This window comes from Jatropha curcas, chromosome 4 (genome assembly GCF_041381405.1).
Source record: "Jatropha curcas cultivar XTBG-Jc1 chromosome 4, XTBG_Jcur_1.0, whole genome shotgun sequence".
Lineage (NCBI taxonomy): Eukaryota > Viridiplantae > Streptophyta > Magnoliopsida > Malpighiales > Euphorbiaceae > Jatropha > Jatropha curcas.
This window is the reverse complement of record NC_143154.1, coordinates 26,938,269-26,953,237: the sequence shown is the minus strand read 5'-3', so window position 1 is coordinate 26,953,237 and position 14,969 is coordinate 26,938,269. Positions and strand designations below refer to the sequence as shown.

Below are 14,969 nucleotides of genomic sequence, written 5' to 3'. Positions count from 1 at the left end.
AACCTTCAAGAACAATAGGCTAGTGGTTTGGTAATAAAATTCTAATGAGTGCATAATCGTTCCAAGTGGGTTAGGAGACGAAGAACATGTATTTCCTTCCTACAGTATTTAGTAAATCACTAAATGCGACAACTTATTTTATAACGTAAAAGGTATTAAAAGTATTCAGTGCACTTAACACCATTCCATAATCTACATTAAAAAATTGGGTTACACATAATGGTGCAGTTTAAAACAATAGCTCAATCTTTACTCAAAAGACTTGAGAATTTCTATTTTCTTTTAAGTCACAACTCTTATTCCCAAGAAGTTTCAAGCAGGATCACATATCTTTAGGTTTAAGGGAGAGGGAAACTATTCAATAAACTTGTAAAACCAAGACAGAAGCATTTTTTTCTGATTACTCAAAAATAGCGTAAAAAATCTCAGTGGGGTAGGGTTCACCTCCATGCTCAATAAATTCTGCTCCAAGAGAGTTAATGAGCAGTGAAAGATCCAAGAGAGTGCATTTAAGTGATCCAAGAAAATGTTGTTTTAGTGGGTGATCCAAGAAGTGAGTCTTAAGTTTTATCTTAGTACGATAAAGAAAGGTGCAAAGGTCTCACATGGATGGCTCTAATTATATAAAAATAATAGCTTTACTGTTTCCACTTCCACTAGGGATAGTGCCCTTATTTTTCAGGCACTCCAAGAAAACTTAGCTTTCGCACCACACAAGCGTAGCCAGAAGTGGGTTGACTCCCAATTTTTCAAAGATCTAATGACTGCCCATAAAAGAAGAGGGCAAGAGTTGTTGCTAAACTGATTAGGCAATGCACTTGATGAATATAAAATAGAACCCTTCTCTTATGTTAAGCAGCTCCATAATGAGTCTTATATGCTTCATGCTTCAACTAAATCAGTAAATTTTATCCCAATTGCGTCTGTGTTTTGCTTGATCCTTCAACTTGTCCACTCATGACTCATTTCAAATGTGAAAATTTCCATGTCAACAAAAAAGTATTTCTGGGAATTCCCAATATGTTAAAAAACAATAATTAAAATCAGAATGTAACTATATAGCACATTGTCAGTTTTCTATATTCTCTTCCTTTCACATTTCTCTCATTGTGAGTGAATTTCCATCAACTTTAGTCTGTGAGAGAGATGGTCATTAAAACCATAATTTTGAATATCATAATTATACAGAAAATCAAGTTCAACATTTTATTATTGGTTATAATTGGAAATTTATAAATTTGAATTATGAGAATAATAGCCTTTTGCAGTAAAAAAATAAAAATAAAAATAAAATAGAATAAAGGATTTTACTTGCCTAGTATTTGCAAGAGCATCTTACCACATTATACCACATATGAACTTATTGAGAGGTAATCTAACATTAATGATTTTTCTTAAACACTTGAAAAAGGTTAAACCAACCCTAAGTTCTACTATACGGTGGTGGAAAACCCAACACTGTAAAAACCCCGCGCATCAAGGACAGCTAGACTCCAGCAAGTTTCGGTTCCCAACCAAAACCTAATACAAACCCAACCACTTCTTATGAACTACCGGTTCAAGTTCCTATGACGGTGGAACATGGACCGAACCCTTGGTTTGAATTTGAACTTAGGGTTCAGTTTGGAATCAGTTCCAAAAAAAAAAAAAATGGCTTGTAAAAGCAGCTGGAACCAAACTGAAACCATAACCAAGACCACCGATTCTGGTTCTGGTTTCCAAATTAGTGAACCGAAACACGCAGTTGCAGCTGGATTCGAACTGGTGGCCAAGTCTAAGGTCAGCACTAGCCTGCAGAACAGCTCCAAGAACCAAAACTTAAAACAACAGCAGAGAAAGTAAAACTCGGTAGCTGCAAAAACGTGTGCCGCATTGCCATTTCTAAGAAAGCATAACCAAAAGGGCAAGGAGACAAACATCATGCGAGATGGAACCATTGGAGGATATAAAGCAGCTTCTCATTATGTGCATGGAAGCCTCTATATGAGAGCTGCCAGCAAATAAATAAATAACACTTTCAATTTCTATTTTTTTTTTTTCTTCTGCCCAACCAAGGAGATTGCATCCACACAACCAGGCAAATCAAAGAGCATAAACATTTACAATTGATCTGGAGTCAGTTGTCTGTGAACCATAGCATAACGAAAAAGAACATCGCCATTTCCAAAATTGGAACCAAATGAAGGAATCATAAGGTGAAAATGAAACCAGAATACTAGTTTTTTTCTCTTCTTGATCTCTTACGAGCCCGATTAGAGTCTTCCAGCGCTTGATTGTTCAAAAATGGGTTTTCTTGATCCTGGACGAACACAAGTTAAAAGGATAATGAGGATAAAAGAGAAAAAAGAACTGGACTAGCAAGTTTGTATGTCATCAAAGAGAAGGCACCAAACTAAATATCTAAGCAGTCATTCGAGTCATAGCAGCAAAAAAGTCTTTAAATTATTGCTTCAGAATCATACCTTTGAATTTGATGCCACAATATTACTGCCTTGTTTACCAACATCAATTTGCACTGATATGTTTGTCTGAGACAAATCCACACCAGAAGATTGCAGTGCTTGGGTCAGAGTATCCAATATCCTGTTGAACACCACAGTTCCATTCTGTAAGACTGTAACAGTATATATAATGTCCATTTCTATGAGGAGTTTATCATAAGAACGTTATGAGGGGAAAAAAGGTTCTAAGAAGACAATTCATATAAGGTTTTCAATATCTTTTAGGCCTGATCGCAATTCATGTGGTGACCTGGTTTGGTGAAACAAAAATTAGTGCAAAGTTCAATAACCAAGGTATAAATTACTGGACATGAAATTTATGTGGTTAACTAGAATTGGCAATTAAAGTAACAGATTTGCAATGAAATCAGAGCAGATGCTCACCCTTGAGAATATGTACTTGAGATGCTATCTGATCCAGTTTCACCCATTGGCTCCTCTTGTCCATTCACCGTATTGTTTGGGGCATCACACTCAGTAGCACATGGTCGGCCATGCCATTGTTGGGGTTGAAGTTGGAATTCCATATTCTCAGCATCAGAAACAGATTCCTGCACAGGCTGAGTAGTTACACCGCTCTTCCCAACAACAAACATATTCGAGTGCACTTGCACATTGAAAGGCACTGCAGTGGCGCCTAGGTCAGAATCAATTGAGTTATGTACATTTGTGAGTATTGCAGTATTCTCATGAGCAGAACCATTCTTCAATCCTTGAGGATGATCCAATAGAGCTTCTACAGGAGGATGGTGATTTTTCTGTTTCACGAAGAAGATAAACCATTAATAAGGATAATATAAAAGACAATTGTAGAAAGAAATGTTCCCTACAATCACATATAGAAAAGTCACATTGGGATCCATGCCCAAAAGATCATCAATAAAGAATACGCATACAAATGCTTAATCTTGCTGTTTTAAATGCAATAAGCGCACAAATGCCATTGCATAAGCGCTAATTGTAAATAAAAAATAAATAGAAAAGTTTCAGTCAGAAATAGTGCCAAGCACTCAGTTCATTTAAATTAGCACATGCCATTAATATTTGAATGCTTATTGTTTAATAAAGCTATAAACAAGCATGTGTATAAGTTAAAAGTATTGTGTAAATCCCTAATTAATTCCAAGTTTCTGAACTTCATTATGGCCGGATTGTAAAAGCGAGGATGCATCATCAACATTCCAGAAAATGAAATTGAAAGCCAAAGATTTAAAGGAAAAACCTCCATGAAGTGCATAATCATATCCCTCAAAACCTCAGAATATCATCATGAATAGATCATTTATTAGAAAATCTAAAAACCAAGATATCGAGGAACTCAGTTAAACCTCAACCCCGAACATATTTGAACTTAAAATGAGGGATGCAACACCAGTCCTAAAAGGTCATTCATTCAGTACTACCAATGTCGAAGAAATTGATAATTGAACAAATAACAAAAAAATGGAAAAAGAATTATTTGCATTTTTAGAAATTTAGCAAGCTAGCACTCCACACAAAATAGGAAACATGTACATGAAAGCATATAATACTAGTAAGTAAATACTACTGACTCCTTATCAATGAACTTCAGTAACAATTATTTATGTACATGATTTTGAATTATTTTCATTTTCTTCAGATCCAGTAAAACAAAAAGAAATACATTTACTGCTTACAAAAAAAAAAAAAAAAAAAATGTCACACACTTGGGCATTTCTTTAAAATTCTGCCCAATTGTGTGGAAGTGTTTTTTTTTTAGATGTAGTTTTTAAATGCTAAACAATGATGCAGAATTACATTTAAAATTCCGCAAGTTTCTTCTTTGATTCTTTTTTTACGCTAGGTTGAATTGATGTAACTATCTACCAGAGCAAGGGTTGCTTTATTTGAAATATTCATCAGAGGAAACATAAAAGAAACCACAAATAAGTTCCAATCAACAACAATCGAACAACCTAGTACTGCATCTTCCACATGATAATCCTCTTAACAATCTTACAAACAGATATTCACAGCAAAACTTGGCATATCTTGTTCCCAAGCAAGAGATATTTCCCACACGAACAAAAAATACATATAACTATTTGCCATGTAATGAAGTTTTCAACAAAATTAGTTCAGAAGACTCTCTTAGCATGAAGCAGAATCAACTCACAATACAAAGTGTTACACAAAAGAAATACAAACTACTATGGTATATTTACATACAGACATCATGAATTGAAATATACCCAGGGTGTCAATTTAGTTGGCTCCTGACTCCAACCTTGGTATGGCCCTTCATACATCTGTAACTTTTCCTGTAAAAACTGAATATACTCTATAACCTGCAAATGATTATGCAAATTTTCTTATTCACTCGATCAATTTAAAAAATATATATATCAAGAAGTGTTTTTTCAATTGAACAAGATTTTAGAACCAAAAATCTGAAACATGGTTAGGAGAAATCAAGAGAGTGATTGATTGGCATACCTCTAACAAGAATGAAGCTTTATCCCTTTTCTGATCATTTTGAGGTATGAGATCTCTCAAAATCTGGAACCTGTCTCACAAATCCAGTTGTTCATAGATAAGCAAAAGACCGCTCCAAAGGTATTGATTGTCAAAATGAATCTAACAAAGCAAATAAGAGACTCAAAAGATGACACAATAATTTTCAAATACAAGATTCTCATACCGACAGAACTCATACGTCCTTGTTATGATATTACAGGAAAGAGGAAGAATTAAGTGCTAAAAGATATTCCTACAGTACCTATTCTCCCATATCCATATCCGTCATGAACAAATATTGGCCATGACACCAGCCACAAACCGAGAAAATTTGATAAAAACTCAACTCATGTCCTAAACTACTTGGGCTAGCTGCATGGATCCTCTTTCTCTGCAATGCGCCAACCATTGTGATGCTAAATAATTTTTTACCTCTTCATTACCCATTATTACTTCATGCATACTTCTCCTCTTCTTTAGTCCTATCATTTGAATCCACTCACTTCTTCAACTTCACCACTGCACTGACAATTTTACGTTAGAAATTACCAAAACCAAACCTTGCGTACTCCAAAGGAGATTTGCTTGATCGATATAATCTTCCAAACTTCAATTACACACTACTCAACAAATTGCCCCTATCTTTCTTCTTTTCCTTCCTCCTTTTCTCACTAAAGGAGGACACTAATGTGCAGTAAAGTGATAAAAAATCACAAATTTAAAAGTCTTACAACTAAAAGAAAGCAATTCAAACTAAAGGCTTACCATACCACACATTTTCACATAATTTTTTGCATGTAATTATAAAACAAAGTGAATTATAAATTTAAAATTAAGCTTACCTCTCATTAATCTTGCTCCTCCTACGCTGCTCTGTCTCTGAATGCTTAGACCTATGCGTATTCGCCTTCTGTTCGTTTCCTCTACCATCTACTTTCGTTACTTCCCCTATAAATTCAAAACCAATTTTTTTTTTTTCAAAACAAAAACTAATTTCACTGCTACCAAGTCTTATATATACATATAAAAAGTATATATGCATACCTCTGTAAGAAGAGGAGTCATAACCGTCAGGTTCATCTTCTTCGTCGAGGTGAGACTTAGCCGATTTCACCATAATTCTAAGAAGTTCGATTCTTTTATCTTACAGAGAACGAGAGAAAGAGTAGTTGAAGACTTGATTGGAAATGGAGCTCCGACGAGGACCCGGAGAGGTCCGATGGGTCTGCAAAATTAGAATGAGAGAAGAGAAGAAGCCCTAACGAGAAATTTTTTTTTTTTTTTTTTAAGTCAATATAATAATTGTTTAACATTGTAGGAAATTCGGTATTCTTTTTTCTTTTTAAAAGATAATAGTGTTTGGACAGTGATGGATGCTAATATGCGCCTAGTGGGTTGTCGTTTAAAATGAGCTGCAAAAGTTGGTTAGGTTTCAGCTCAGCTGCCCGCTGCCCGGTGCTGTCCAGCTCTTGAGGTTGTTTATTTTTTTTTTTTTTTAATTAATATTGTTAGACTTATTTATTTATTTTTTTGTGCCTGACTTATTAATATGATATACTGTCAAATTTAATAGATGACAAATTTGTTTTGTACTTTTTTTTTTTATATTTTCCGTTTGTTGGGATATTTGAAATTAAATAAAATATATATTGATAATATCTTATATGTTCTATTCTAATCCAATAATGGTTCTAAATATGCTTTTTTTTTTTTTTTTCAAATATGCATTGCAAATTGCTTCTAGTAGTTTCTAATTTGATTTTTGTAATATATATAACTTTTTGTCCATGATATATTTTTCTTAAAAATAAATTCATACAACCAATATTATCTTTTTCAGGACTATTTATTTTCACTATACCATGATAATAAAAGACTTTCTCGAATTACTTAGAATCATTTAACATGATAATTTATAAACCAAACAAATAAAAATAGAATTTTTCAAAAAATTTATATTTTCATTGGTTTGATATAAGTAAATATTTCCTTTTATTCATAACAATCACTTCAAGTTGAATTTATAAATATTTTGTTTACAAATTTTATAAAATTCTATATCAAACAAGGTCGTAAATTCTATTACTTAATTAAAAAAAAAAAGGAAAAATTTATCTTACATGCAATGTATATCGTAATTAATAAATTATTTTCAACATATATATATGTATATATATTCAGATCAAACTTGAAACATGATTTCCTTTCTTCATGCTGTCCTTTTACAATTACATGACCAAATGCCAAGGTTCAATAGGTAAGAAGTAAGAGCCAAAAAGAGTTGAATCAAGTTCATATTGTCATTACCAACAATGGCATCATGACATATTAGCATGCCAACTCCACTTTAACCGAACCGGACCTTATGAGCAGCGGAGAAATGCTTGGATGCTGCCACCATCGCCGCCTCCGGCCTAAATGGTTTTGTACCCATTGCCTTATTGGACGTGGCGGCACTGCTAGCACTCACTGTCACCGGTTCATCGAAGTACGGAAAAATCAATTTCTTGAAGGGTGAAAACCAACTACCCATTTTCTCCAAACCTGTTGTTATTTAACCAGAACTGAAACTAAATGTATGCGAAATATTTAAGCGAAGTACATCAGTTCTTGCAATGTTGTTCTATAATTATAAAAATGGTAGTCATGTTTATATTTATATAGTATAAAAGGCGTCTTGGATGTCACGCTTATAGTGTCTGGGGGCTTGTAGTTGTCTGGAAACATGCTTACTGAGGCAGAGCAGCTGATCAACTAAACCCTTCTCCAAGCCAACTGTCTTGGCCGTTACGCCTATTTCACCTTATCAAACGGCCTCCAAGTCCTTATCAACGGTATCCACGTTCTTTCTAATAATATTCTCAGAACGTTCTCCAACAAAATTGAATCTATTAATAAGGAAAAACTCCCATCTGAGTCCTTTTCCCTCAAAAGTTATATAATATAGACTTGGTTGGCAAGATAATTTGAACTTTTACTAATATCTAGACTTCCAATTTTAGAAGTAAATAGATAAAAGAAATCTTCCAACTAAAACTAAGATAAATTAAAGATCAAACAAGAAGTGGGTGGCACGCAGGATCTGAAATTCATAATTCTAAAGTTCCCTTCCTGAGACTCAAAATTTAATAATTTCAAACCAGAATTTAGACACCATTATCAGACATTATTCATACTTTCAAAACCAGAATTGAAACGGGGCTCATAAAATTTTCAAATCTGGAAACTGTACCTACAAGGTTATGTGCAAAGTGAACTGAATAGTGGTAACTTGCATTCCATCAAGAAACATGCCACTCTTTATTCAAGCATCGGTGCAGCTATCACACTCGAAAGTATATGTACTTGCATGTGCACAGGCGTGAGCTTGTGTCTGTAATTCGCATATTTATCTATGTATGTAGATCTTGAGCGATGCATTTAGGTAAAGTAGAAAGCCACATCTCCAACAAGAGCAAAAAGAAAAGAATTCATACATGCAATCATGGATTAAACGACTATGTTATTCTGCTTGACTATGTTACACAAATTATAACTGTCAATTATGCCTAGGAAAATAAGAGATTCTCTACAAAGAGTATCCATTATGGTTGAGCATGCTAGTCTGTATCAAAATTGGTTAGGGTTGGAAAGATAAAAATCATTCTTTTCCAGAGAGGCCTGAACTAGAGTACATATCAAATACAAGTGGCTGAAGAGATTCATACCATAGCATATGAACTAAGAAAGCGCTTCATTTGTTGAGTTCTTCAACCATTATGATCAAGAATTAGCTTTTCCCCCATCAATGCAGAAACCGCGGATGTTTCACTTCTTCATCAGATTCAGCTAATGCAGCTCTTTCTTTCATCAAGAATGGCATTCAAGGCTATTGACAGGTCATGGACACTCAAAAAAATGTGATCCTACCTTATTATTCTACACCATCAAGTTCTTCCTGGTCCTCCAATTGAGCTTCTTCTTTGTTCATTTCTCCACCTCCTGTTTCATTATTTTCACCACTATGCTTGAAAAACAACCCAGTAGAGGAAACATCTTCATCAAGAGCCTCCTCGACTTCTTTGTCCTTTGATTTTGAGACTATTTCACCGTCCATCCATCTCGGACAATGGTGTGTAACTCCAAGAGCAGCCTCGACTTGTGCCTGAGCTGAAGGGCTTGAAGCATGCAAGGATGCTTCAGTAAGATCAGATCCTGAGCATGAACATTCAGGAACCGGATGAGAAAGAAAAGATAAAAGTTTTGATTTTGTGGAAGCTTCTACTACTCCATCAATTAAACTTCTCCTCAAATGCCTGCGCATGGATGTCAGCCAAGCATCATTTGCTTGATACAAGTGTTCACGGGTTTCGTCAAGAAGCTTGGCAATTTCCTTCCTGTCATAACAGAGCAAAACAATAGTCCAACATGATGTGAAAAAGGAAATTGGCACCTTTCACAAGGTTGAATTTATAGGTAACTTTGTAGAATACTACATCCATACGACCTCTATATGTTGAGTTCTTTGTCACACACTAAATGCTATACAGGACCACTATGTGGCCAAATCTCAGAGGTCAATTAGACCAAACAATTTATCATACTACTCAACATACAAAGGGAAAATTATTCCTTTAAGATAGGTTGGTTAAAAGCAAGAGATGACAGGGAAAAGGTACTCCTGTTAGGAGAAAATGCATGGTAAGCACCTTTCCACAGAGATATCTGATAATCCACTAGATAGATATACATCCATACTTGTGTGCTTGACAATTACCTGTCTGGTCTAAAGGTCTTAGACGAAGCTGATTGATAGAGCCTATGCCCCATCACCAAGCTGGCAAAATTTGGATGTCCTTTCCCATCACGATCAAATCCAGGAATAAACACATCAGCTTCAACACAAATCACATAGTCAATTGCATCCCATAGCAATTTGTGAGCATTAGTCCTCAATTCAATAACTGTACTCTCTGGCTCATTATCGCTCTCAGCAACCCAACCCCACCAACCTTCAATGTTATAAGATTTGGGTCGAGCTGGGGGAGGTGGAAGTGGACGAGGGCGTGGACCTGCATTTTTCCATGCTTCAAGCTTCTTTTCTTCCACAAAAGAAGGTGGGGACTCTGGATAATTGCCAACAAGGTTAACCTCACGGCCATAAATTCTACTAAGTTCCCATCCTGCACTGAGGGAAGTCCTATCAACAACATTTTGAAACATTGCATGAAGAGGAATTAAGGTTCTTTGGCCACCAAAAACTTCTCCACCAGAAACATAAATTATCGTGTCCCACGAGTATCCATATGCACAAAGAAGAATACCAACCTGTAGAACAAAGTGATTTAGATCAGTAGCACGCTAATAAGTTCTTTAAATATTCAGACCTTAAGATATAGCTACGCTTGTTAATGGATAGACTGAGCTGAACAACCGTTTTTCTATATGAGGGTCATCATCACAATTTTACACATCATGCAAACCTAGATTGCAATAACATGCAATAACATGCAATGGAATGAAATCTTGCCATTTTTCTATTTAGTGAATTTTGAAGAGAATCCTACTACATTCACTGATTAAATGATGGAAGCAGTCCCCAACATTTTAAATTATAAAGTGCCTCATCCTAAAGTCCTGAAAAATGAGGGTAAAAACCATGGAACTATGCTTCTTTACACCGTAGATATTTATTGCATGACAACTTAAGAAGCACTAATGTTTTATATGTGTGCAATGTCATACCAAAAAGAGCTAAAATACTAATAAGATTTTACCTCCTCTGGCATTAATGGACATGAACCGTTGCAGCGTTGTTCAACAGAATTTACAGAAAGTTTCCCTTTGATAATCCTACGTTTTAACATCCAGGCTCGTTTGTGCTGAATCAGTTCAGTGTGCACATCCTTTGGAAGAGCTCCAACACACAATTCACAATCAAACGCCAAGTAAGCTATGCAGTTAAAGCTTAATATGTTGACAAATCAAAGAACTAATCATGCCAATCTGAGTTTGGCACAGGTACCTGGAAGAGTTCAGCACAGCCGTAATATGCCAAAGCCTCTCTTGTCATCCCAGGATCAAAGGCTATAAACGGCTGGCCAGGAGCCCGTAACCTAAAATGTGAGAAATTTAGATAATAAGAGAGAACATGTGAAATTTAAATTGCAAAATATTATATTATGAATAGTCATTGACCTGTGCAAAATTTTAGTTGCAAGTTCCTGGACCTCTTGTCGGAACCGCAAGGCATGAAAAGCTACTCTACATCTCAGCCTTTGATATTCTTCAAGGTGAGGAGGAAGGATGGCCTATAGAAGCACCAGAAAAGATGGAAATATGTTTTAACCAGGTGATAATAAAGAATGATGGTATTAAACCAAGATTGAGAAAACACAATTGAAATCTCAAACAATAAGAAATTCAATAGTTCTTCACTTGGTGATATTTTCTACCAAGAAAATTCCTTTTTTGCAGGGAACAATAGGGATCGGACACATGACATATGCAGAAGACAAACATGAAGCCATCTTATGAATGCTGGGAAAAGTGAAGTTACGTAATATTGCACAAACATAATCATTGGCCAAGTGGTATCATGGGCCAGCTTTCACTTTGAACGTTATGTCCTGTGATCTTATTTTCACTCTTTATTTAGGGCTCCCATAGGCTAAATACATAGTGCAAGGACTTGAACTTTACATCCATAGTCCACGACGTTTAATCTCCAATCTCCTCAACACTTCAGACCTCATTTATGTAGAAGAATCCAAGAACTCATGTAAATATTGACCAGTAGGAGAGATCTAATAAAAAGTTTCATGACTTGCTAGATTCATTTTGGAAGGAAACAATATCAAATTGGTAGTTTAAAACCTTGAATGTACCTAGGTAAAACAAAAGGACACTTAATCAAGTTCAAGTTGTGCCTACCTGCAAGCATCCCCCTTCTGGAATCACCAGTTCAACCACTGAATGCTTATTAAGTACAGGAAGAACTTGATGCAAATAAAAATAGGGTGAAGCTGAATAAGCCACCCTGAATGATGGGATCTTCTTTTGTCTCCTTGCCCCTTTCAGATCTTTTGGAAGGGTTTTCACAATTTTTATATCTTTTACCAGTGCTGCCATGAACTGATCCTCATTGTAAAGGTATGCAAAACTTTTGAATTGAGAGCTGCAACAAACATATAAATAGCTATTTAATAATGAACGTCTAACAACTATATAATTTTGCTGCTGATTAATGTTTAATAAAACTGGATATTGCACCTACAAACAACAAATCACCTGATTCCTTTGCTGCTTGTAGTTGATTGGATCTCAGGAATAACTAAAGTAGCATTTAGAAGCCGAGCAACCACAACCACATCACATATCTAAAAAGTAGATAAGATATCTTTTCAACTATTAATTTTACAAATCTACTATCAAATCAAAAATATAAACTAGGCATGCTATCCTCACCGAATTCCTAATTTCATGGAAACCACCTTGTATCCTGACAAAGATATATCCATTTGATACTGGTTTGGGTTCTGTACATGTATATCAAAGTTAGGAGTATTCATAAAATGATTTTATCCTCTTAGTTGCAAGCATACATAGTTATATTTCCTTGGAAAAGCAGAAAAGAATATAAGAAACTTTTAAGTCTTAACAACTGCAATCTCCCATAAGATAGTAAATACTAAAACTCACATCAAGCATCAAGCATCAAGCATCAAGATTTGGATAACCACAAAGCCAGGATATATTTTATTCATTTCAAAGACAGCTTAACTTTATTAGGCATTTAGAGTTGGAACTCCATGGTTATTTATTCGATCAGGAGGAGTCATTGGCATATTTCAAATGTTACTTCAATGACCTCTGCAAGCTTCAAACAACAAATAAAAGTTGAACAAAACATATGGAATCCATCTCACGTTCACTTCTTCAATTGTTAATTTTAGTCTAGAACCCATTATTACTACAATTCCACTGCTTCATGAAGGCCTATGCAACTCCTGATAGGTGAGTAGAAATAAAACAAAATATAGAAAATGTTTTTGCAGGCAATAAACTACTGAGCACTAGAACCTAGTTTTTGTGGAAACAAGTTAAAAATGGGAACCTAGCTTAACATTGCCTTGAATTATGTGTTATTAAATCTTAATTCATAAGACCCATAAACCATGTAATCATGAACAAATATAATTTAGTAACTGGAGAAGTGGTTGAATATAAATCTGAATTACTCAAGTCCTCATAAGACGTAGATTTATAACACCAAGAAGGAGAGCTAACCAGCATAATGTCCTCTAGGATTCGCATCCGGATGCAGAGATTCAAAGCGCCTCACTGGACCCCATAATCTTCTATATAGTGGACTCTGCACACATATTGAACCTAGAACTATTACTATCCACCAAATGGACTACTAAACAAACACAAGAACACAGTTTCTGCAAATCAGAGATTATATACAAGGTACTACTATACCCAAAAAGAAAAAGAGAAAATAAATGGAAAAATACTAATAACCCAAAATCAATGCAGAAATTCAAAAACATATTCAAACTAAAGAAAACAGAAAAAAAAAAAAAAAGACCAAAAAGAAACATAAAAATTTAGCTAATTCAAGACAATAATAATAAAAAAAGAAATTAACTGGTTTTTATCGAATAACCCCTTTAGATCCACGCAAAACACAGGATAGCACAGATTAAGCTAAAACCAACATTCTAAAGGGGAAAAGACGGGACTGTTTCAATGATACTATTAAAGGAGTCGAATAAGGAACAGCCAACTAAAGCATCAACAGGATCCAAACATTTAAGCAATATAAAAACAAGAAGGGAATTTTAGAAGTACAGTTTTGTCTAATTCAGCATTCTCAAAGATGGGTCTCCAAGAAAAGATTGTGATCGAAGACTGGTACTCTGCAATGCCCTCCTCAGTAAATCTTGCTAGCAGAAAGTGTACAAAAAGAGAAAAAGCAGACAAAACTAACCCAACTAAACCAACCCATTTCAATTTAGACTTCATTACCATCTTTCCTTCTCCTTTCATTGAAACCGAGCACCACCACCACCACCACCCCTCTCTCTCTATCTATCTATCTAATACACATATACATACAAAAACAAAATAAATTAAGAAAAAAACACAACTTTCTCTCACTACGAGTCCCTCTATGACCTCTGTCTCCAAGCTTTTAACGATTTAGCAGGTCTGGAGCAGAGAAGAAGACAGAGGAGGAGTGGAATAGTGAAAGTCAAGAGTAACAGAGACAGAGAATAGAATTGACGCGTGTGAGATATATCTAGTAATACTAGAGAACTGTTTGAATTGGATATATCAGACAACGCTATGTTTTATAAGATCCTGTCAGATCTAACCATTACCATTTTAGGGAGCGTGCATCTCACGTGAGTAATAAATTGGGTCAATGTTAATGGTTTCCTCTGCATCGCTGAAAATGAAGCTGATAATAAACAGGGAAAAACAGAGAGGAAATTTTTCATTTCATTTGACCTCCTTTTATTTTTAATATACTATATATTATATTGAGTGTACTACAGAATTAATAGAGGTGAATCTTAAATAATTCACATAAAAATAATAAAAAAAGTACATTTTTCACTGATATTTCTTCTACTCCAAAGCCAAAAAAGCAACACTACAATTTCTACCCACTTTCCTTAAAATATCTGTCCACCTTCCTTGCTAGTTTTGAGTGGACATAGTAAAATGTAGCAACTCACACGTGACATGAGCCAGAAGTCCCCTGAAAGTCATTTTAATCTATGACAAGGATTTATTCGATAAAAATAACTATTTTGATATCTGTTAAATATTTTTATGAGCGTTTAGCTAAAATTTGTAAGATTTTAATTAAAAATTACCTAAAAATAATTTTTAACGTTGTATCTAAAAACTACCTAAAAAGCCTTTGTAAAAAGCATTTGCAGAACACCGTCTACATTAGAATAAGAGAGGGCACGTGGGTTTTTCTACGGTCAAATT

The 14,969-nt window shown here is 34.9% G+C and overlaps 2 protein-coding genes across 3 annotated transcripts; both read right to left on the bottom strand.

Moving 5' to 3' along the window:
* Positions 1-1,936: 1,936 nt before the first annotated feature.
* On the bottom strand, positions 1,937-6,304 carry LOC105646782 (transcription factor BIM2). The gene is made up of 7 exons (XM_012232718.4): positions 6,024-6,304; positions 5,822-5,927; positions 4,959-5,028; positions 4,715-4,810; positions 2,886-3,259; positions 2,463-2,583; positions 1,937-2,299 (listed from the first exon to the last, which is right to left on the bottom strand). Exons 1-7 carry the CDS (start codon positions 6,094-6,096, stop codon positions 2,216-2,218), a joined length of 924 nt encoding a protein of 307 aa, XP_012088108.1. The 5' UTR covers positions 6,097-6,304; the 3' UTR covers positions 1,937-2,215.
* A 2,160-nt stretch (positions 6,305-8,464) lies between these two features.
* LOC105646780 (O-fucosyltransferase family protein) lies at positions 8,465-14,465 on the bottom strand. 2 transcript variants are annotated; one of them, XM_012232717.4, is made up of 10 exons: positions 14,348-14,465; positions 13,248-13,332; positions 12,426-12,496; positions 12,249-12,337; positions 11,892-12,135; positions 11,157-11,269; positions 10,984-11,074; positions 10,736-10,864; positions 9,736-10,286; positions 8,465-9,355 (listed from the first exon to the last, which is right to left on the bottom strand). In XM_012232717.4, exons 1-10 carry the CDS (start codon positions 14,411-14,413, stop codon positions 8,893-8,895), a joined length of 1,902 nt encoding a protein of 633 aa, XP_012088107.1. In that variant the 5' UTR covers positions 14,414-14,465; the 3' UTR covers positions 8,465-8,892. The 2 variants fall into 2 exon arrangements, with proteins under 2 accessions (XP_012088107.1, XP_012088106.1); XM_012232716.4 differs by lacking the exon at positions 14,348-14,465 and adding an exon at positions 13,815-14,285.
* Positions 14,466-14,969: the final 504 nt, after the last annotated feature.